The sequence below is a fragment of the Rhipicephalus sanguineus genome, chromosome 1, assembly GCF_013339695.2.
Source record: "Rhipicephalus sanguineus isolate Rsan-2018 chromosome 1, BIME_Rsan_1.4, whole genome shotgun sequence".
NCBI lineage: Eukaryota > Metazoa > Arthropoda > Arachnida > Ixodida > Ixodidae > Rhipicephalus > Rhipicephalus sanguineus.
Window position 1 is genome coordinate 53152407 of NC_051176.1, and position 23249 is coordinate 53175655.

Here is a 23249-nt window from a genome sequence, read left to right on the forward strand (position 1 = left end):
GAGCATTCCGTGGTTGACGGCCAACTGGAAGCCGTCGTACGCCTGCAGGAGGTCGTGACTGGCCGTTGGGAGGGTGCTGCCAGTGGAGTTTCCACTCGCGTTTCCACTGTTTGAGAGAGCCAACGAGGCATTCCTGAGATTGTGTGATAGCGCGGTCACAAATTCCCTCAGTGGCCGCGTGCTCTCGGCTCCCTGTGTGGCCATCCTTCGCATGAGCACAGGCAGAGCCCCGGTCAGGTTGCGCACCAGCAAGGTCAGGTTGCCCCTCGTCTGCTCCGTGAGCCGCGCCACGTCAGTCCTGGGCAATGACCGGGTGACGTTTTGGATGTTCTTCAAGTCTTCCTGCGTGTGACCAGGGGAAGCCATTAAGTCGATTATATCAACCCTAAAACAGGAATCTACGCGAGACAGGAGCTCAAAGAAAGATGAAGGCTTGAAGAGACCGACAGAGCAATGTTCCAGGACTTAGCAACCTTAGCTATCGCCTTCCTTTCCAGTGTAGTGCGCCTCTTATTTTGCATTCACTTTCTTCGCACCCTATACTATGCACCAGGCTCGTATTCACAAAAACGGGTTAAGCTAATAATGTTCGCAAGACAATATTTAAGCCGATCACAATGCTGGACAGCGAAGCCGGCAATCTAACGCGAGAAAAAAAGAAGAGCATTTATGAAAAAGAAGTCTGCTGAATTCAGCCCCAATTTTTCCATAGTGAGGTACGTATGCACAAATTATGCTAACGAAAGCAGCTGATTGCCTGACGACTAATACTTTCATCGAAGCGTTGAATATATTGACATTAATTGTGCGGCAAGAGAAAGCGATAAAGGAATCTAATTAATGTGAGATGATACCACAGTGGTAATTTGCTTGGAAGAGGAATGATAGTATGGAACCATACATCACAAGTATATATAAATGCACAACGGCAAGCAATAAAGCGTCATTGTTCGCTCGAAATAAGCAAAATGCAATAAGTGCTACCTAATTGTTCAAGCTAAATAGCACTAATCTTTCTAGTTTGCCGGTATGTATCCGAGCTGCAGCGACTACATCACGCTGCTTTGCGTCCGCAGCTTTAGCTATATAGCTATATGCTAAGGATCATGCGAGTGCGTAACTCTCAGGTAAGTTCTTGTATATCCATCCTCGTTAATACTTATAACACGCTTGTTTATGCGTTTTCAATTTCTCACGTAAAAGGCAAAGACGCGAAGCGAGCGAGCGCTGCTGTTGCGCACGCGAGACAACAGCGTTCGCTGTTGCGAAGTTGAGAAGCTAGCTCTCGAAGCACTCGTCTCCATGTCTCATCGTCTTTTGCACCTACAAGCTCGAAACGCAGGAAAAGTAATCAGGAATCATGTAGCGGGCCGCGTCATCTTTTGAGCGCTAGTTTGTGAGAATGCAACACAGAATTTCATCTAGGAATTGCCGCAATTATGGTAGTAATTAAATGTTTAAGTAATTTATATTGGCTACTTATCTAAGCGGTGATAAGTAAACAAGCTTGCCAGTATGCACGAGCCTATACAATGCCATTGATCGCATCTTCGTACCTTGTTGCACTTTTTTTTAAATTAAATTGGTCCTAGTTAGCAGGCCCTACGCTGCATATGGCAGACAGTTCTTTATAAGACGTTCGCTAAAATTTTGCTTGATTGCAAGGCTTGTTACATCTGCCATATATACCCATATTTCTGCAAACTAGAAATTATTGCTGACGTCGGGCGCATATAGTGAGCGCATAACAAAAAGTTATACAGAAACAATTCCCATACATGCACGCACTTTGTGATCATGTTATGATGTTTATGATGCATCGTATCTGCAAATGTTTCTTTCGGCCAGTAAATCCGTATGACCTCTCCGATCAGCATTACAACATTCGTGTCACCAACCTGGAAGCGATGCACGAGCTGATTGGCCGTGGGCGTCATGGCATTCACGCCTGCCGTGGCGATGCTGTTGAATGTTTGCAACGTTCGGTTCAAGTTATGCACCACTGTCTGCAGAGCGGCGCCCGACGTCACCGACTTGGACATGTTGCGGAAGGCTTCGCTGGCCGACTGCAGTGTTCGCTGCAAGGGTTCGATGCCTGACGCGCCACCGGAAGGTGGCAGGCGCAGCCTCTGGAAGCTGTTTTGCAAAGCTTCCAGGTTCTTGACGATGTTGCCGTTCAGCCGGTGAAGCGAAGACAGGTTTCGCAACGCAGGTCCCAGCTCACCGACGTCTCTGATGCGCAGGTGATCTGTGATATTTGACTGGACGCGGTCGTACAGGTCCCTAGCGCACTGCGATCGAAACAATAACAGGCGATGCCATGAACGATGATTAGGCTATGGGTCAGAGTTGGGAAGCAAATTTGGTATAGTTTGCGCAGAATGGAGGCTGAATTTAGTAGGTCGCATGTTATTCTTTAGTTTTTATTGTAGTCACAGAAGCCGCGCCATTTAAGGCCTTCGGCTTTAATAGCGTTCGAAGAGACCCTTTCGTGGAATACAGGCACGTAAATGTTAATTGGAAAGCGCCACTTTCGCCCACAGGCGGCACCATAAAAGGAAAATAAGTGGTGTTATACTATATGGTGGTTTCTTTTTATGACTAAGTATGTAAATTATATGTATACAGTGCCTATTTCAATGTTCAAATTTCTGCACAGTGAACCAACCAGTGAACATCTGACATCTCAGCGCATCAGGTACAGCACCAAATTGTATCTTTCTATACAAGAGCTTACAAACTGATTCCAAGGTAAAAAGGCATATTAATGTGGGCGTAATCAGTACGCGTGCACTAGTATTGAAGTATAGTCTCCTGAATAATCCATTTCATTGCGCATGTTGTTTAGATCATTGCAGCGCGTTTTTTTTTCAGCTCGCTTGGCATAGTTTGAAGTGAACGACAGCGCGTAAAACAAGGGCGATGACAGCACGAACGACATCAGCGCTGGTGAATAAACGAAAGAAGGGGAATTTTAAGGGCTCGTTTTTCTTTGCTAGACACAACATTAATTAGAACCAACAGACAACAAACCCAACGAAAGTATATAGGGGATGTTATTTTGTAATAATTATGATGTAAATGTGAAGAAAGTAGAGTGGACGAAGAGATAACTTGCCACCGGCACGGACCGAACCTGCGACCTTCAAATAACGCGTCTGATGCTCTACCGCTGAGCTACGGCGGCGGTCGTCCTCCCGTCCACATTATGGCGTATATATGTGCATTTAAACCTCGGAGTGTTAGTAAGCGCCGCTAGTAGCCATGACAGCGAGTGTGGAACATCCTTTTTCTGCCTGCTCGCGTCACTCGGTCCCTGCCGGCGGCAAGTTATCTTTTCATCCACTTTCTTCACATTTACGTCATAATTACTATACAAAATAACATCCCCTATATCAGCGCTAGTGTCGTTCGTCTTCTCTTCGTCCTTGTTTTACGCGCTGTCGTTCACTTCAAACAATGCAACACCACCCAGCCCAACGTCGTACCCTCTTATCGCTTGGCATAACGGGCACGTATACAATGACAGCCGTTAACGTCGAAAATATTTTTAAAAAATTAGCGCCGCTTGCACTGAGTCTCGCTGGGCTAGGTCACACCAGAGCTGGTGGGCACCTGGATGGTCCTGGCTTGGCTAGGCTTTTGCCCTCTCACCTGTGTCTTTCCCACCCCTTGCTATTCCATACTTTGAATGGCTATGCATGCTCTCTTTTTTATCTTTTTTTAGTCTGTGTCTTTTTCTTTCTCTCTACGTCTATTTGTTTCTCTGTCTTTCTATGTTTTTCTGCCTGTCTTCCCTTTCTCTCTCTCTCTCTCTCTGCAGTCGTTCTCTCGCCTTCTTGTTCACTTTTTCTTCCCTTTCTTTACACCTATTTCTCTTTCTGTTTCTCTCTATGTATATACTCGTTCTCCCCTCCTCCTTTCCCTCCTCCACACCCTCACATCCCTTTGCCACCTCCTTGCTATGCTATACTACACAAGGTTATGCTGTGCTCTGCTAGCGTGCCTGGATGGCTGTGTGGTTACGACGCTCGTCATTGGACGGTAGGGATGCGGGCTCGAATCTGGCCTCGCCAAGAATTTCTCTCTTTCTATCTTTCTCTTTCTCTCTCTCTCTGTACTCGTTCTCTCACCCATCAGAGTTACTGCATCCCACGCCGGACAAATTCATGCACGTGCTCGGGGAACGAAGAAGAAGAGGAAGGCGGTGAAGAAGAGGACGGAGAGAGCGAGCGCGTGCCTGTTCCTGATGATGGTAATTTTCGATGTACGACGCACGGTAAACATCGACCATAACAGCTCTGCTGTCAAACTCCTATAGCTCGTATGTGCCACAGAAATTCGGCATATCCCACTACTCACCACATTGGTCCGCTTAAAATTAACAAGGGAACCCACGGTAGGCAAACACCGATTATAATAATATCTCGGGTTTAACGTCCCAAAACCGCAATATGATCATGAGAGACGCCGTAGGGGAGGGCTTCGGAAATGTAGGCCACCTGGGGTTCTTTAATGTACACCTAAATCTAAGTACACGGGCCTCAAACATTTTCGCCTCCATCGAACATGCAGCCGCCGTGGCCGGGATTCGATCCCGCGACCTTCGGGTCAGCAGTCGAGTGCCATAACCACTAAACCACCGTGGCGGGGCGCGCAAATACCGATTAGGCGCCGCACGTTTCAGCTTCTCTTGTTCACCATCAGTACAGAGTGCTTGGGCAGTGATTGAGCACGTGCCTGTTCATGATAATGATAATTTTCCATCTACGACACGCGGCAAACCTCGAGCTTAAGAGCTCTGTTGTAAAAATTATGTAGGTACAGACCACATGGTGTCTGCATACAGGAGCGAAGGGTTGGGGGCCAACCATGTACCTTCGAGAGGCTTCGAAATTTAAAGCAGGTGTGGCGAAGCAATTGGTACTGTTCAACGGTTGCGCTCTCCAGCGGCTCCTAGTGGGTCGTCCTCTTCTAAACGCCTCTCGCGCTCGGAGCCCGTGCTTTTGCCTTGACTGTCGACATAGTGCATTGTCGCCGAGTGCCGTCCAATAAACAGCTTAACAAATTGGTGGAGAGCGCAACCGTTGAACAGTACCAATTGCTTCGCCACAACTGTCCGAGCACCATGTCCGAGTCTGACAAGATCCGGAACATTATGAAGGGCATTGACGACGATGCCTTCACAATGTTGCTCGCTAAAAACCCCTCCACCGTGGCCGAGGTCATAACACTGTGCCAGAGCTACGAGGAGCTCCGCCGGCAACGTTCGATGACCCGTCGCTCTCCATCACGCGGCGAAGAGCTTGCTGGCTTGGCGGCCATACCTGACCAGGCCACGCTGCTGGCAGAAGTGAAGGCATTCGTGCGCGAGGAAATCTCGCGCCAGTTCTCTCTCCTGGCCTTTGCCCACCCGCCGCACGTTCAACAGTCGTCGACGACCCTTCTTCCTCCCATCCGCCGAGCGATTGAGCAGGAAATCGCGGAGGTGATGCCTGAGTACCACCAGCAACCTCCGGCTCCTGCGCCACAGAGTTACGCTCAGGTTGTCGCCAGGACGCACCAGGCAATCCCTGCGGCTGCACCGTTGAGTTACGCCGAAGCCGCCGCTAGACCTCCGTCCTTCGAAGCGGGCGTGCCGGCTACGTATGCTGCCGTCATCCCTAGGTCCGGACTGCAACCCACCTTGCAGTCAGTTCAGCAGCCGCCCCGTCAATCGCATGCTGCGACGTATGCGGGACCTGCCCCGGCGAACCGATGGCGCACACCCGACAATGGGCCCATCTGCTTTGCATGCGGTTATGCCGGTCACGTGGCCCGTTACTGCCATCGCGTGCAGCCGCCTCGAGTCGCGTCACCCACCACCAGCCAGTCCAGCCGTGCATTCTACGACCCGCCTATGTCGCCGACGTCACGCCCAGCTCCATCCACTCGCCGCTCTCCGTCTCCACGCCGTCGCTCACTGTCACCAATGCGGCCACGTTCTGTCGCACGAGAGCAGGAAAACTAGTCGTCGCAGTCCACGAGGCAAGGGCTGCGACGCTATCGAACTGTAAAAGCCCTCAGCGAAGTCCATCGAATGTCATAGACGTGTTTGTGGACGGTGTTCGCGCATCTGCCCTTATCGACACTGGAGCCGCCGTATCCGTTATGGACGCAAAACTTAGCCGCTTACTTCGAAAAGTGACGACGCCACTTTCTGGGATGTCCCTCTGTACCGCCAGCTCCCAGAGTATTAGGCCTACAGCAGTATGCACTTCTCGCGTCGTCATTCAGGACGTTCTGTACGACGTCGAGTTCATCATAATTGCTGCATGCTCCCACGACGTCATCCTGGGATGGGATTTTCTCTCCCGCCACGACGCCATAATTCACTGCGCACCAGCCGCCCTCGAGCTCTCACCGTTCTCACATTTGACGCCGGCAGACAGTCCATCGGCATTCACCAAGACCCTCGTCAAAGACGATACCAAAGTTCCTCCAAACTCGTCGACGGCTGTACCAGTTTACTGCGCGGGTCTCTGCGACACCATTGCACTCCTTTCGCCATCTGACCGCGTTTGCACTAGGAAAGGGTTGCTGGTACCTTTCGCGACCGTGCAAGTCACTCAGGGTAGCACCGCTATTTTTGTTACCAACCCATCCCCGCACATTGTAACGTTGGTGCGAGGGGAATGTCTCGGCAGAGTGGAGCCCCTCGAAGACGCACAAGTTCTGGACGCACCCGATGACTCGCACTGCACCAGTTCCCGTACCATCAGTGCCGTTTCCACGTCTGATTCCTCACCCGCGGATGTATTTGGTCCCTTCATTGCTGACAACCTTACGTCGGTCCAACGTTCCCAGATTCTGTGCCTGTTGGAAGAATTTCGTTCTTCTTTCGATGTCGGGCAAACTTCTCTCGGCCGCACGTCCGCTGTTACGCATCGCATCGACACTGGCGCCCAGCCACCACTGCGGCAACGTCCATATCGCGTGTCTCCCACAGAACGTCGGGTAATTAATGAGCAAGTCGACGATATGCTTCGACGCGACGTTATTCGACCCTCGGACAGCCCGTGGGCGTCTCCTGTTGTTCTCGTTGCCAAGAAGGACGGTTCTGTGCGCTTCTGTGTGGACTACCGAAGGCTCAACAAGATCACTCGGAAGGATGTTTATCCGCTGCCGCGAATCGACGACGCGATTGACAGCCTCCAAGGAGCAGAGTACTTTTCATCTCTCGATTTGCGCTCGGGGTACTGGCAAGTACCCATGGCTGATGACGCTCGACCGAAGACAGCCTTTGTCACGCCCGACGGCTTGTACGAGTTCAACGTCATGCCGTTTGGTCTGTGCAATGCGCCCGCGACCTTCGAGCGCATGATGGACACCGTTCTGCGCAACTTGAAATGGCATACGTGCTTGTGTTACCTGGACGACGTCGTCGTTTTCGCTCCGGACTTCTCCACGCATCTTCAACGTCTGCGGCATGTCTTGACGCGTTTGACCAACGCCGGCCTCCAACTGAACCTGAAGAAGTGCCGATTTGCAGCACGGCAGCTGACAATCCTAGGCTACGTCGTGTCTAAGGACGGAATCCTTCCCGATCCGGCCAAGCTTCGAGCCGTGGCCGAATTTCCCAAACCTACGTCCGTCAAAGAACTGCGCAGTTTCGTAGGACTGTGCTCCTATTTTCGACGTTTCATACGCAACTTTGCCACCATCATATCGCCGCTGACGAAGCTCCTCGGAAGTAACGGGCCCCTACATTCGTGGTCGTCCGAATGCGACGACGCGTTCGCACAGCTCCGTCGTTTGTTGACGTCTCCTTCCATACTACGCCACTACGACCCTACGGCCCCAACCGAGGTACACACGGACGCCAGCGGTGTAGGCCTCGGTGCTGTTCTTGCGCAACGCAAACCAGGGTTCCCCGAATATGTCGTCGCCTACGCAAGTCGTACGCTTACTAGAGCCGAGACCAATTACACTGTCACGGAAAAAGAGTGCCTGGCGATCATCTGGGCCCTTACAAAATTTCGACCTTATTTGTATGGTCGCCCATTTGATGTCGTCACCGATCACCACGCACTATGTTGGCTGTCGTCATTGAAGGATCCCTCGGGCCGTCTCGCCCGCTGGGCACTTCGCCTGCAAGACTACGACATCCGCGTGCTGTACCGCAACGGACGCCAGCATGCTGACGCCGACGCCCTCTCGCGCTCCCCCTTGCCTGACGACAATGCCTCCTGCTCAGTATCTCACACTGCTGTTTCTTCTATCGATGTTCACACCATCGCTACCGAGCAGCGCAAGGATAAATGGATCGCTTCGCTAATAGACTTGCTCACTGATCCGTCGACAACACCAACCACTCGCGCGTTGCGTCGTCAAGCCCACCATTTCGCCATTCGTGACGACCTACTGCACCGACGCAATTACAACGCCGACGGCCGCCAGTGGCTACTTGTGATACCCCGAAGTCTGCGTGCTGAAATATGCGAGTCCTTCCACTCTGATCCGCAATGCGCGCACTCTGGGGTATCCAAAACTTACCACCGCATTCGACAACGATACTTCTGGCGAGGGATGTACCGCTACGTGCAGAAGTTTGTCCGCTCCTGCCTCGATTGCCAACGCCGAAAAACTTCAACGCACGTGTCACCAGTCGGTCTACAACCATTACCTTGCCCTAACCGTTCGTTTGGGCGCGTGGGCATCGATTTGTACGGACCACTTCCTCTGACGTCGGCTGGTAACCGTTGGGCCATCGTCGCCGTTGACCATCTAACGCGATACGCCGAAACCGCTGCCCTCCCAGCGGCTACAGCGCGTGATGTTGCCTCCTTCCTGCTACACCGATTCATGCTGCGTCACGGTCCACCACAGGAGCTTCTCAGCGATCGAGGCCGTGTCTTCTTGTCGGAAGTCGTCGAAGCCATTCTCAAAGAGTGCCATGCTGTTCATCGCAAAACTACTGCTTACCACCCGCAGACGAATGGCCTAACCGAACGCTTCAACCGCACGCTCGGCGACATGCTCTCAATGTACGTCGCCGCCGATCTCACAAATTGGGATGCCATTCTGCCCTTTGTCACCTACGCCTATAATACCGCCCCTCAGAGCACTACTGGTTTTTCACCCTTCTTCCTGTTGTACGGAAGGCACCCGTTGCACACCATTGACACGATACTACCCTACAAGCCGGATCCATCTGATTGTGCGCCTATTTCTGACACAGCCAGGCTTGCTGAAGAGTGTCGCGAGCTTGCAAAGGCCTTTACAACGCACGAACAAGAGCGGCAGAAGAGCCTTCGCAGTGGCACCACCACTTCTGAGTCCACGTTCCTCCCCGGAGCGCTCGTATGGCTCTCGGTCCCTACCACTGCAACCGGCCTCTCTTCAAAACTACTGCCGAAATACGAAGGCCCCTACCGGGTCGTCGAGCGCACATCCCCGGTCAACTACCTGATCGAACCCATCGAACCAGCTTCAGACATGCGCCGTCGAGGGCGCGACATAGTCAACGTGGAGCGCCTCAAGGCCTACTATGACCCACTCATAGTAACGAGCTGTTAGGTCGCCGGACGGCTCCCTTTTCGTACCCAGGGTAGTTGTGGCGAAGCAATTGGTACTGTTCAACGGTTGCGCTCTCCAGCGGCTCCTAGTGGGTCGTCCTCTTCTAAACGCCTCTCGCGCTCGGAGCCCGTGCTTTTGCCTTGACTGTCGCCATAGTGCATTGTCGCCGAGTGCCGTCCAATAAACAGCTTAACACAGGCTTCACTTCAGACTTTTGCTGCCCACTCTAGCTTCCAGAACCGCACTTTTAAAGAGGGCGAGCAAGGCATTAAAACGTAAAATTGCATGTAGTTTCAAGCCTGTTGTCAGCAGAAGCAAATCAACGAAGCTTACCTTGTTGAACTTGACAATTTCTACGGAGTTGTTGCCCTGCAGAAAGAGGTTGACATATACATTGTTACCATTGCGCCTGGGAAACTTCAATTGGAAGCACGTCAATAGAAGCAGCTATTCACCTTTGTTGCTCCACGCTGTAGGCACTGCGTATAGAGGAGAGAAAAAAAAAAGCAAACAGAACGTGCTAGTGAATGTTCACGATCTTCGTATTGGAGTGATGCTAGCATTTCACAGAGTAACGGCAACCCCAACCTAAAAGGTCCACATTCTTTCCATTTACAATGTGGGCCTTTAAGGCCGGGTGGCAGCTGGTGGCTAATTTGTGCCAAATTGGCTGCTTCGCAACCCTGTGTGGCGATGAAAATTTCATGTTGGCTCTATGGCTACTTTCTGGCTACTTCTAACTGCTAAACTGGAGCCATTTTTTTATTATTTGAAGATAAACTAGAAAGTAACCCTAAAGCGTAGCCATCGTCTCCAAGCTTTTCTGTCGTGTTAACCGATGCGCGCGCATGTCCTGCTCCCACGAGCGGGCTGCTGCTCATCGAGGTACCCAACACGCGGCAGGACTAAAGCTGCAGTGACGAAGTTGCGCGCATCCAAGCGCGTGGCTATAGCACACTGCTGACGCTGCGCACCAGTTTTTAATGCTGATTCATAGCGCTTGTTCGCGTGTGAACTTGACAAAAAAGAGATATACGCAACAAAATGGCTGTTCATCTTCAACCAGATTTCACTACTTGAAGCCGGCCTTGTACTTCGTTCTACGGCTTCAAGGAAAAACAGCTTCAGCTTTTTCAGTGTTCCGACTGAGTCGTTGGCCCAAGATTACTTTGGCAAGAACTCTCCCTATTGTAGACAAACAGACTGCAGGCGACCTGAACTTAAAATAATTTATCAATTTATTTGCAACTTGCCCGTGGCCAAGCAAGAGGGAAAATATATTCTGCTCTTTATTCTACGTTCTGACTTATGCAAAATTATATTGTTTATTGTTCGATAATAAAAACTCTATTCATAATATCGCTTTTGTTCTATTTGGCTATAAATTTTGCGCTAAGATTAAATGAGGTGGCTACTTTGGGTACTTTCAGCTTGAGTTTTGGCTCTTTTTCAAATCTGTCCAACGGCAAGCCTGCTTTAAACCAATAAACTGAACTTAGCAAGTACGTCACATATTCAACTAAGGGCCGCGCCCCTTTCCTGGATTGAGGAACAAAGTGTGAACAGCTAGGTTTCGCGTGGTACATTGTGCAGACCCTTCGGTGGGGGGGGGGGGGGGGACGTTATCACTGAAGAGTTTTAATGCTGCAGGTGTTTCGTCTGCTACGTGAGGCACTGAGGATGACTCTTTGAAGATGCCAATGAGTCGCGTCCTAGCAGCGGCGGCAGAGAATACGATAAGACTTCGAACAAGCGCATCACTAGACAGACGTCAAGAGTTTACCCGTTATAATACCAGGTTTAACGTCGTTTTTTGCATGTATGAACCGAAACTTATATTGGAAATGGCCCAGTTCCATGTAAAGAAATGGCCGTCACTTGGTCAAAGCCACAAAATGGTCAACGGTATGACGAACGAGAGACAAAGAGAATGGAGTCCCTTTCGAAACTTCATATATCACGTATAGCAGTAGCTAACATCTTCAGCTGACATTACTTTTAACTGATCTGTTCCCTTTTGTGAATACTTTAGCGACTCTTCTATCAGGACCCCACCAAAGAAATTACGAACTGCGGCCTACTTCTCTGGAATGATAATTTCGCGTAAAACAAATATGAGTGGAAACAGCCTCTGCAGGCAAAAAATAAAAGCTGTGACGACACAGAAGATGATTTTGTTATCATTCGACAAGCCTCTGTTATGAATCGTAGGCGAAATGCATGCGTCCGTTGGTTTACTGCTAATAATAACTGCGCGCTGAAAACGAAGACGAAGGAAGAGGTACAGACATCACAGGCGCTGACTATAAAATGGAAAATTTACTGCCGACACGACTCAATACAGACTTCAACTACGCATGCGCCTGCAAGGAATCGAATATTCATGACAACGGGTTATAGTTAAATTGATTGACACAAAATGACCACACGAGAGAAAAAAGGAAAATTGTTAAGAAACAACAAAATCGGTGTGGCAGTCGACTATTACGAGATTGCGCAATCTACAGAAATTATGCTTTTTTTTTCTGGAGTTCTATCTAAAGCTAAATGACTGTCTGTTGGATGCATCGTTTTCTGAGCTACACGAACTGAACCTGTGAGACACGTATACGCTTGGCGTCACCTACAGAGCGCCAAGCTTCGAGAGCAGCTACGGTACCTTTGAGAACTCTTGAAAGCCATGCCTGGTAATTTCGAAGCTGGTCCCGTTGGCCAGGCGAATGTTGTACCTGTGGGCACTTGCGTCTTCTTTGTCGGATTCTTCTGCAGACGAGTGAAGGTGCGAGACAAATAATAATGATCACGGCGGCGGAAACGGAACGTGGAGAGCACTTACCCGACCTCGATCCAGCAATAAGAATGGCTGTTAGTAGGCAGAACTTGAGCATGCTGGCATACGTAGCCGCCATGGCAACAGTTTATCTGGATGCAGGGCGGCATATTGGCATTAGTGTCTGCAATTATGAATACTTATCTCGCAAAGAGAAAAGGCTGCAATGAACACGTATGACCAATAAAGGAACACATATATAGGACGGCCAGCTTAACAAGATCGACGCCCGAAACGTGAAAGTCGTATGTGAACAACCTAAGGTTAAATGTCCCACCCAGAGGATATTTGCATAGATGTTCCAACCAATTCTATTTGCTCATTTTCGTGACGTCAAGCACCTTTGACGTATTGCAGGTAGGTGATTTTTCCATAAAGACACATGTGCGTGCGGCTCGCTTTCGGTAAAAAAAATCTTTCTGGCAAATTTCACCTAAAATTCCGACAGCACTAGTCGGGGAAAGATAATATTTTAAGTAGGGACGACTAAACTTTAATTATGCGTACTATTTTCAGCGAAAAAAATACTTGCGCACATGAATGGTGGCGGGCGCGTCGCAGTTCTGGAGGCGGAGCGTGTATTTCATCTTAGGTTGTGGCCAACTATAGTGTCGTTCTATTCACTGAGGGCAGCTGCGACATGCACGAAATTCAAACCATTACGAGCCGCAAAGCTATTTTTTTCCAGTGTCTTTTTTCATGCTGATCATCGATGATGATGATCACAGCGCGACAGCGGAGAAATGACGGAAATGACTGAAAAAAAAAGACTGTTAGAAAGGTAAGAAACAATTGTCGCGCTGTGTTCATTGTCAAGGAATAACAACTAGCTCGGTCCCACACCTTGCTTCGGTTCGACTACGGCAGTGAACAGGTGAGTACGTCCTCGTAGCTGTTGTTACAAGTCGTAACGCTGTCATCTTTGAGTTACTGGTTCGGTAGAGAGAATGAGATCACGTTTATGTCTCAATATTTCAACGGGCGCCCATGACTGCTTTACCGCTGTTATCACTTTGTCATTCCAATATCTTCCAATATCATGGATATTTGTTGCCGGCACCTTTTTGCGTTCCCATGGAGACTCAGTTTTTGAACCTGCGCGCGCCTTTTTTTTTTCTTTTGCCTCCTCGAACGCAGTGCGTCCAAGTTTGCAGTACCAGTTAATAGGAAATATTCTCGTTCTTGGCGATAATCCCGTTTTCTCTTTATCACCCCTGTACAAAATGCTTTCGTTCGCGACGTCGTACATAACGGGAGCGGAAAATTCAAAGACCTACTTTTTATGCTGAACTTAATTACAGCAATAGGAAGTATTGGAGCTCATAGATGGATGCTGGAATCTACCTACCCCTGCTTCTGCTAACTCTATAGAACAACCGGCGATAAAACCACTCTTTGGGATATGGCGTCTCCAGCGGCACATATACAACCTATATTCGCAAAGAAAGCAAGAAGCTTTTTTTTTTCTTTCTTACAGCGACACGTTTAGGGGGAGATTAGCAATGAAGTTTAATGGCTGTGGCGGCAAAGCCTGACAATGTTGTGTCCCAATGGCTCTGGCGCTGAAGCCGCCACTAAAGAACAGGCTGTCAGAACCGCGCTTGAACAAGTTTTCACCAATTGCTGCTGCATGCAATCGAGGCCGTGAGATAGCAGGGTATTTCAAAAAGGGTGTAAAAACTCGCTGATTTGTTTTCTTGCGTATTCTTGTTTTCTTTTTCTTGCGTATTCGATGGCGCACTGAGCTGTAATTCGTCAATGGTCATATAACAAGAAAAAAAAATTTTTTTTCCTTCGCAAAACACGACCTACACACGTGACGAATCGGCCATCTTTGTGGTCTCAATTAAGTTACAGCGAACGCGAAAAAGAACGAAACTGTGCGATCTTTCGTTTTTTTTTGTTGTAAATCGAACGCACGCGTCAAGCTGTATACCAGCGACGACACCATAGTAGTGTCCGTGTAATTGAACCCGCTTTTCCCTGTTGCATGTTCTGATTGGACGGCGACCGCCGGCAGCGCTTGCGAATGCACGTTTGTTTTATTAAGGAGCTTGCCCATTATTAATGTTCGCAAGTACTTGCTCACATATTGAGTCGCGATAAATTGTTGAGTCTTATATCAACACAGGCTCGATGCCGTTTGGAAAATCTGAAAAACTTTAACGCCGCTATTTATGAAAATATTTAAACAAAACTAAGTGACAAATCAGTGCAGGCCAAAGCAATGCGGACTCGCAACATCGGTATTTAACAGGGACGTAGCCAGAAATTTTTTTCGGGGTGGGGGTGGGGGGGTTGGGGGTGGCGTTTAACATACTTTATGTATGTTCGTGCGTGAGTGTGTATGTGTTCGTGTACATATACGCAAGCAAAATTGAATATTTTAGGGGGGGTTTGAAATCCCCCCCCCCCCCTGTCTACGCACCTGGTATTTAAGCGGGGAAAGTCACTTTTCATCTCTTATAACGACAAAAGGCGCAAGGTTTTACTCTCTCTAGTGGTCATGGCCTTTCCTTTTATTCTTCGCGGAGCTCTAGTTTCAGGTAACACTTTTGCATTGAAACATCAATGATCGAATTTGTGAAGAGAAAAAAAGAAGAAAACGCACAACGTTGGACCTTTTTGACCTTTCGAACACCCGTGAATCTTTTGACGCATTTCCAGCAGCGCCTGAGTTTACTCGAAGATGACAAACATATAGTGACCATGTTTTTAAGATTTTTTCTTAATGACACCTAAGACAAAACCCCCATAGTGAAACTTCGCTGGAGCTCAGAGGCACGTAGAAGCGTTTCCATAGATTTTATGAGATCTTTGATGTGAACAAATACGCGAACAGAGTTCACGATGCTACGAGACTTGCTTCCCTCGTCGGAGGCATTGCGTCTGCGGGCACACCTTGTTTTACGGCTCTGAAGCCTTTTACGGCTTTCGTTACAAGACGTCCTCAAAGTCAACAACGATTACGATGATAGCATATACAGTCATCTCCGCTGGCAAAACATGAAATGGTTTTTTTACTAAAATGCGGCCCGTGGGAATTCCAGAGAAACTGACATTACATTGGCCCACGCTGCAGGTATTGAGTTGTGGGCCATCTTCCCCATATTCTACAATCAGGTGAAATCAAAAGTGGCTCGAATTGCATGCAATAATACGTAAATTCCTTTTTGTGTGTTTGTGTGTCTTTGGTTACCGGTCCAGAGGATTCACTGAAGGAATGCCACTTAACAAGCCGATTTATTCGTTTAACTGAAGCAATTACCTTAGTCGAAGCGCATTGGCACCTGGGGCTCCCTTCTTTGCTGCATGCTCGACCCAAATCACTATCCCCCCCCCCCTTCTGGCCCCGGCATTTATTGGTCGTCTCAATTTTTTTCTGGGTGGTGGTGAACGCTGTGCAATGCACCGCGCCTCGAGGACGTTCGGAAAGTCGTGCATAACCGCCCTGTGCCTTTCCTGACTTACTTTTTCTTTTTTAAAGACGATAGTCTTTCTTGGGGAACTTAAACGCAGAAATTTTGGTCTGTCTTTCTGTCTTTCTGTTTGTCGGCACGTCCCTCGATTCAGCCTCTCGGCCATAGTGGAACCACTTGCCCAAGGGCCAGCCGTCTTGAACTGGTACGGCTGTTCATACTTGTGAACGTTGTCGATCAAAAAGTAAATATCATGCATATCTGAGGTGCAACATCACTAGGTAAGTATTAGGTGGCGTGTTCCTTTAATAGAAAATGCATACATACGTAATTTTAAGGACCCTAGTTTCTTAAGCTGCGCTGAAAATGCATAGGAATGGAAGCTTGAGCGAGTTGGTATGCGTTCATCTTTGTTGAAACAGCGCTCACTAGACGACGACGAAGTAAAAGAAGGCACAGGAAAGGCGCTGCCTGTCCTGTGCCTTCTTTTACTTCGTCGTCGTCTAGTGAGCGCTGTTTCAACAAAGCTGAAAATGCGACTGCGCTGAAATTTGCCTTCCTCCGTGCCCTTCGCACGAGCTCATTGTTGTGTTTCGGTTTCGGTTCTGTATTGCACTGTACGAATGCCATGGGTTGGTGTTGAAAAACTTTAGTTTTGAGAAGGCCAAGAAGGTGAAAAAAATATTTAAAAAATGAAAAAGCAGCGTTGTGGGCGGCCTTCAGGCTGCCGGTTGTGGGCGCCGCTCTGGCGTACCTGTTTTACCCAGGCGACGTGTAAATAAAAGTGTGTGGAGAGTACTCGTTGAGTGCGGACGTTTCCCTGCTTCAGCGCTTCGCGCCAAACCGCGTTTTCGGGCTGGCTGGCGTCCCCGCCGGTCGCGTTGGTCACCGCCGGTCTTCGCCTGCTGCTGCGCCGGGACTACCAGCACGCAACACAGCACTCATGTTTCCCGACGTATTGCCCGATGGCGTCCATATCTCACACAGCGCCTCTTCTATCGTCTTTACACGGCATTTGCAGCGAAGCACGCAGATACGCGGCCAATTTTTTTGTCGGCCGATAGTCTATTACGGGGCGCCCTATTTCCGTGCACAAGGAAACGGGCCAGTGGCTGTGTTTTCTTTCTTTTTTTTTCGACAAAGCAGAAGTCGGTATGATGCAACACAATGGACGGAAGAAATAAAGAGGTTCCCAAAAAGATGGCACTGGTGTAATAGCATTACCTCGCTGTTTCTAAGAGTAGGTTGGGGCAGACCAAAGTGCGCCTGTTCGTAATAGATATTGTAAAACTGTGTGGGTGTTGGGGACGTGCGATGAAGATAGTTTTGTTCTTCTTCCGTTTCATTCGCTGCCCTCTATATACAATCAAGATGGTTTGACGTCGTATCGAAGAAAACCAGGTATCTTTCGAGGCTGCACTTTAGAAAGGGAGGAGATGCGTAGTCTAGACATGCAGTGCTCCGCTGGTTTGTGTGTGATGCTTGCCGAGAAAAAAGGGAGGGATTACTGCGACCTACGACATATCCTCTGACTATGCACCAGGAACAGAAGCCGGAATACGCCTACCTTTTTACCAAGATAACGAAACTGGTCCGCGCATGTCGAACGAGACCACTTTTACTTTATAGTTTCATTTCACAGCGAGAGCTGTTTTGATATCACTCCCAGTTAGCACTATATGTGTCCCAGCTACGCTTAGCCACGCTTAACTTTAAGACACGAGAGTTAATAAACATATGTACGGTGTTTGGCCATATTACCGCTTTTACTGACAACACTATGTTTGTGCACCAACAACTCGACTAATTACAAATGGCTTAACAATTAAGGCCTACAATGGGCCTTTCTTTCCAAGGGATAACATCTCAAGCCGGTATGTCCATGACAGCCGCACAGCAACTGGCACTGTTTGAGAGTTAAACCTCAGTACGTCCACGTGTATACAGACAGTTCGTGTCATAAAAAATTCCTCTGCTTCAGCATTCGTCATACAACATTTGGCGCTAGTTCAAACGTTTAGATTATTCCGAGTAACCTATTTCAGCCTGGCAGAACTGTTCGCCATTCTACGTGTGTTGTGCGTGATAACATCAGTAGGAAGTTCCCAATAACGGTTATTTTTGAAAAATAATCTTTAAATGGTATTTTATTGCATGAGACGTTCAAAGAACACACCAAAACAAGCGCGATGAATGACATAATTGCATTTCACTGGATACCAGGATATTGCAGTATTCTCGGGAACGCTGCAGCAGACGCGGCAGCGAATCGGGCGCACAATAACCTAGAGACAAATGGCTTTCCTTTTTCACGCAGTGAAGAGAGATACCCGATCGTCTCAGTAAAAGCATCTGGTTTGATCAACAATTTAAGAATTCGGAGTTATTCTTAACAGACCTTGATATACAACTATCAGCCCTGTCGAATATCAACGAAAAAAAGAAAAAGAAAGTTCGAAACATCATTGCGACACCTGCTGCTTTGAATACAGCATCCACGCGATACTTCATATACAGGGGATAAAACGTGCTTTTAGTCTGCAGTGTTCTTGTGTCCGCCCAGACGAAGATGTACATCAACTCCTCCTTGAGTGAACGAAACATGACTCACCACGAAGTATATTTTGAGAAGAATGGTTACATTTAGATAGAAGGCCATTCACCCTAAAAAACTACTTGGTCTACTGCCAACATGGACCTTCAGAAAAGCTGTTCAGAAAAGACAAGTATTTTATGAAAATATTAAATCTTAATTTATCCTAAAAGCGAATCGAGTAATGTAGATGTTTTGTTTTGAAGAAAAATTGCGTTATGTCATGTTCACGCGTTTTACCTTCTGTGTATTTTTTGTATTGCGTGTTTTGCTGTGCATTATAGGCCATTAGGCCATAAAAATTATTTGACTTTTTGTATCAATATGCGTACTTTTTTGTAACAGCACTCGTGCACAAAGCTTTGTGATTTATCTACTGTTGGATTTTGTTGTGTTACTCATCTAGTGTTCCACTGGGTGTCACATATTGTGACAATTTTTTTTCTCTCTATATCATTTACTGAGCAACTCGGAGTAGCTGGTACTCTTCAAAGACGCATTTCAATAACAATAACAAAAAATAAAACCATGGCTAAAAATAGCTTCAACGCCCTGTGCAGGACGTTTCGAAAAATGTACCCGAAAAAGCCTGAAAAATAAGGGAAGTGGAATATGTACTTGCTGCCTTCATAATTACTTTTTCTGTAGCTGAAGGCACATTAAGATGACTGGAGACATCAATTACGACAGTAGTTGAAGAAATTAAATTAATTCACTTTTTAATCAGTGGAGACACGCGGTTGGGTCGAACGGGCGAATTGAAGTCTTCCCTGCTGGTTTGAAATTTCGAAAGAGCGGTATCTGGTCATTTTTTCGGAGCAATGAAAGTCGACCAGATTCACCGGCGCAACCGAAACCGAAGCGCCATTGAGCGCAACTAGCAGACGACCAGAATGACGCCACTGTTCAGGACACGAATGCAGCGGTGTTAGTTCTTCTACATTCGTTAACGTACGTGCTATAATCCCAAGCGCAGCCCGCATACACACGAAGCGAGGTCCATCTATGGTCGACATAACGACGCTCGCTCCTTCTGGACGTCTCGTAAAATGTGGCAGCTGCGCTCTTCCGCACTTTGGTTTCTGTTTCGAAGGCGGAAATGAGTCATCTTTCTACGCTCTGCTGTTAAAATTACCAGCGGCCGCTTTCTGTAAATTTCAAAAGCCTTAAAGGGCTCTTCGCAGGAAGGGCTGTAGTACTCCCATTTTACCCGACCGCCTGAATCCGCTAATTGAAAATTTTAAATAATTTAATTTCTTTAATTACTGCCGTTATTGATGTGTCTTGTCATCTTAAGACGTCTGCCGCTACAGAAAAAGTGATTGTGAAGGCAGCGAGTAAATATGTCATTTGCCTTATTTTTCAGGATTTTCGGACACATTTCTTTATATACTTGCTGCGAAAGCATTGCCAACGCCGTATAGTGTTCCTAGTGCTTATACATGACTTAACTACAGAACCAAGCAGACAGACATCCGTGCGAAAAAGGCATCCATGCAACTGTCACGCGTCAAAGACGCTGTCAGCAGCTCTGTTGCAATGTACCGTTTCACATGACCTAGCGAATAGGATTGCTAGGTCGTGTGTTTATAAGCAGTGCGCAAGGTTGGTCTTCACTTGGCCGAAACTATACCGCTGCTGTTACTTCGTCCTGCTGCGAGAAGGCACCTAGCTTTATTCTTCTTACGCATGTTTATAACAAGATGATACGGTTATGTATCGATTTATATAGTGAACAAAATTCTTCTTCACTGCTCTCTTAAAACTAAAACCGAAAGGCGCGTAAAGTCTACCTCTGCACAGGAGTTATGCGGCCAAGGGTACACAAGGGGGAGATTTTAGTTGTCACCGTCATTCGCCTAAATAATCGCAACCAATTAATAAACTTTCCAGTGACCGCCGCATAAGCGGGCGCGTTTGCTTTGTTCGGAAACTAAGAGTCAACTGTATTCCTACGGAGTTCCATTTTAAGAGAATTATTCTAGCGTGCCCTCGTTTCCGAGATATCAACCTGCGAATTTTCAGCTCGATTCGTATTGAGCGTGCAAGACCGACAGGATCGGCATGACACGGCCGCTGCGCCTGGCGTTGTCTGACGATGGGGCAGAGGCATATATAGGTAAAGCTGGTAACTGCTCTCCTTTCGCTATCAACTGGTAAAATCAAGCAGGGACTGTGTGGTTACGCCTTTTACGAGCGATTTCCGGTTCTCCAATATCCCGTTTTGCCGGGGAAAAGTTACGGGCGTTATTTATGTACGCAAACTGAAGGCGTCGTTTACAGTGTTCACATGTGGCGGTGCCCCGTCGTCATACCTCACGCAACAGCCTCATCACACCAGGTGGAACCTTTGCTAACTAACCGTCACAGTTTTGCATGTGTGGTACGCCGTGAGATATATGAAGCTCGACTGCTGACCCGAAGGTCACGGGGTCGAATCCCGGCCACGGCGGCCGCATTTCGGATGGAGGCGAAATGCAAGGGCCCCGTCTACTTAGATTTAGGCGCCCGTTAAAGACACCAGGTGGTCGAAGTTGCCGGACCGCTGCACTACCACTCCTCTCATAATCATATCGTGGTTCTGGGATGCAAAACCCCACCAATTATTACTGTGATTTCGACGTCAGATGAAAATATGCGGGCACATGGCTCAGAAGACGGGCGTGCTACGAGAATTCCACCGAATGCAATTCTGTTGGAATACGACTGCCTCTGAATGTGTATAATACAAGCATGGCCCTTTAGTGCAGTCACTAAAATGTTCATTAATCGATTTCATTTGATTAGCGGGTTGATATTGAGAATCGTCGTATCCTAGTGTGACCTCGTGGCCGCGTAACAGCGGTGGATTCCAGGTGCTTGTCAGTGTCTAATTTTATCAAATATTTGAAGCTTAATTTTTATCACACGTATGCATATATCAATAATTTTACAAAGTATGCCATACGTATTGAACATAACATAGCGTGAGAACCAATAACTTGTTTCTCCAGGCTATCACGCTTTTTTTTTTCGACAACATGATAACATGTTGTCGAACATGTGATAACATGGGGTATTCCCCAGTGACGCTTGCCCCGCATGCCGAGACGTAGCCACGCTAGCGCATATGCTCTGGGAGTGCAAGGCAACGCACACTAACCCCGATACTGCTTCGGCCAGGTGGGAGGCGGCCCTCCGCAGCTCCCTCCTGGCTGACCAGCTCTGGGCCGTCCAGCAGGCCCGCGGAGCGGCCGGCAGGCTTGGTCTGACGGTCCCGACGTGGGAGTCGCCCGCCGCGCGCTGACGCGCGCCTTGCAGGACCCAAATAAAGTTTTTTCAACCAACCAACCAACATGACAACATGAGCATTTCAAGGCGAGCATAATATGTGTTGCAGGTGGAACATATATATGTCTAAACGACCAACAAAATTACGAAAGCTATTGGGTATACCCTCTCCAATGTCTTCTTTTATTTTGTCAAACCTTTCGTGGCAAACAAGAATATAATATAATAATTTCTGGGGTTTAACGTCCCAAAACCACCATATGAATATGAGGGACGCCGTAGTGGAGGACTCCGGAAATTTCGACCACCTGGAGTTCTTTAACGTGCACCTAAATCTAAGTACACGGGCCACAAACATTATCGCCTCCATCGAAAACGCAGCCGCCGCGGCCGGAATTTGATCCCGCGACCTCCGGGTTAGCCGTCGAGGAAAGCAAGGAAAAAAAAAAAGGAATAATTTCTCTGCTATTCACTTCAGAACATGCCGACACTTTTCAACAAGCATCAGAAATGCGCTCGGAAAGTCATCAGTTGGATGCTGTTGAGGCGCACATGAAGAAACAAATATAAAATCACACTAGCGTTTTGTAACACCGTCAGTGGATCAGCTATGCACGAAATAAAGCGAACCATAATTTTTGGCCAACCTGTGGGAGCTATTTAGAACAAAACGAGCTTACGAGAAAGAGACGCCGACATCGACTCGTCCTGTCGCTCGCATATAAGATACCAGGTGTGGAGCATGCAGGGATCTTTGAGAGGTAATTCAAGAGGCGTGGTAATTGAGATTAGCACACCTTTTGAGTTCTCCACAACTACCAATGAAAAGAGAGAAGCTTCCTCTATATTGTTCTGAGACTGATACTCGAAGACGTACGTTGACAGTTGAACACGTATACACGGCGCGTATTGGGACCACGACAAGGAACAACACGAAGCGACGCACACAAGCATACAATCGCCGTTAATTAGTACGACTTCGTGGCTCACTTCGCATGCGTTATGTTAACGTACAAAAACGCTTCACAACAATCTACAGAGTGATCCACTGTTAAAGATAAGTACGTAAGACTATAAGGTAGCTGGCATATTTTTTTTTTCCTCGGAGAAGCAAATTGCGCACAAATTTTTATAGAAATATGCGTGATATTCACTAAAATATAAGCCAGCACTTGAAGGTATACGGTGTGAGAAAACGTGAGGGACTGTGTGAAACGCCACATTCGCGCGATCAACATTTGACGTTGTTGATGGGAAAGTCCTTTCGTCGCTGGCTGTTTCGATGAGCGCTGCCCAATGAGTGATGGAGAATGAGTAATTTTGAATTGTTGCACGTACATCTGATGTTAAAAGTCCCAAGGTCCCTTATGCATTTGCCTATAGTCGGATACATCTTCAGAAGTCAGCAGCATTTCCTCCTCAAAGGCAGATGCGCACAAGCTTGCACCAATGGGCGCGTGCTCCAGACTGGCGTCATTGCCGAGTGCATAAGAAGAACTATTTATTTATTTAGTCGCGGAGGCGATCGGCTGCTGCGCTTCGGTCATTTGGGCAGGGCCTCTCCGTACTTCTTACTTCT

The 23249-nt window shown here is 47.9% G+C and overlaps 1 protein-coding gene across 1 annotated transcript in view; it reads right to left on the bottom strand.

The window, feature by feature from the left end:
- The window catches only part of LOC119388168 (uncharacterized), a 45402-nt gene extending 41896 nt beyond the window's left edge, over positions 1-3506 (bottom strand). Inside the window, exons 1-2 of the mRNA XM_049415117.1 lie at positions 3489-3506; positions 1899-2291 (exon numbers count right to left, since the gene is read on the bottom strand). Coding sequence (XP_049271074.1) covers positions 1899-2291; positions 3489-3506 — 411 coding nt within the window. The remainder of the gene's footprint in view (positions 1-1898; positions 2292-3488) is intronic.
- Positions 3507-23249: the final 19743 nt, after the last annotated feature.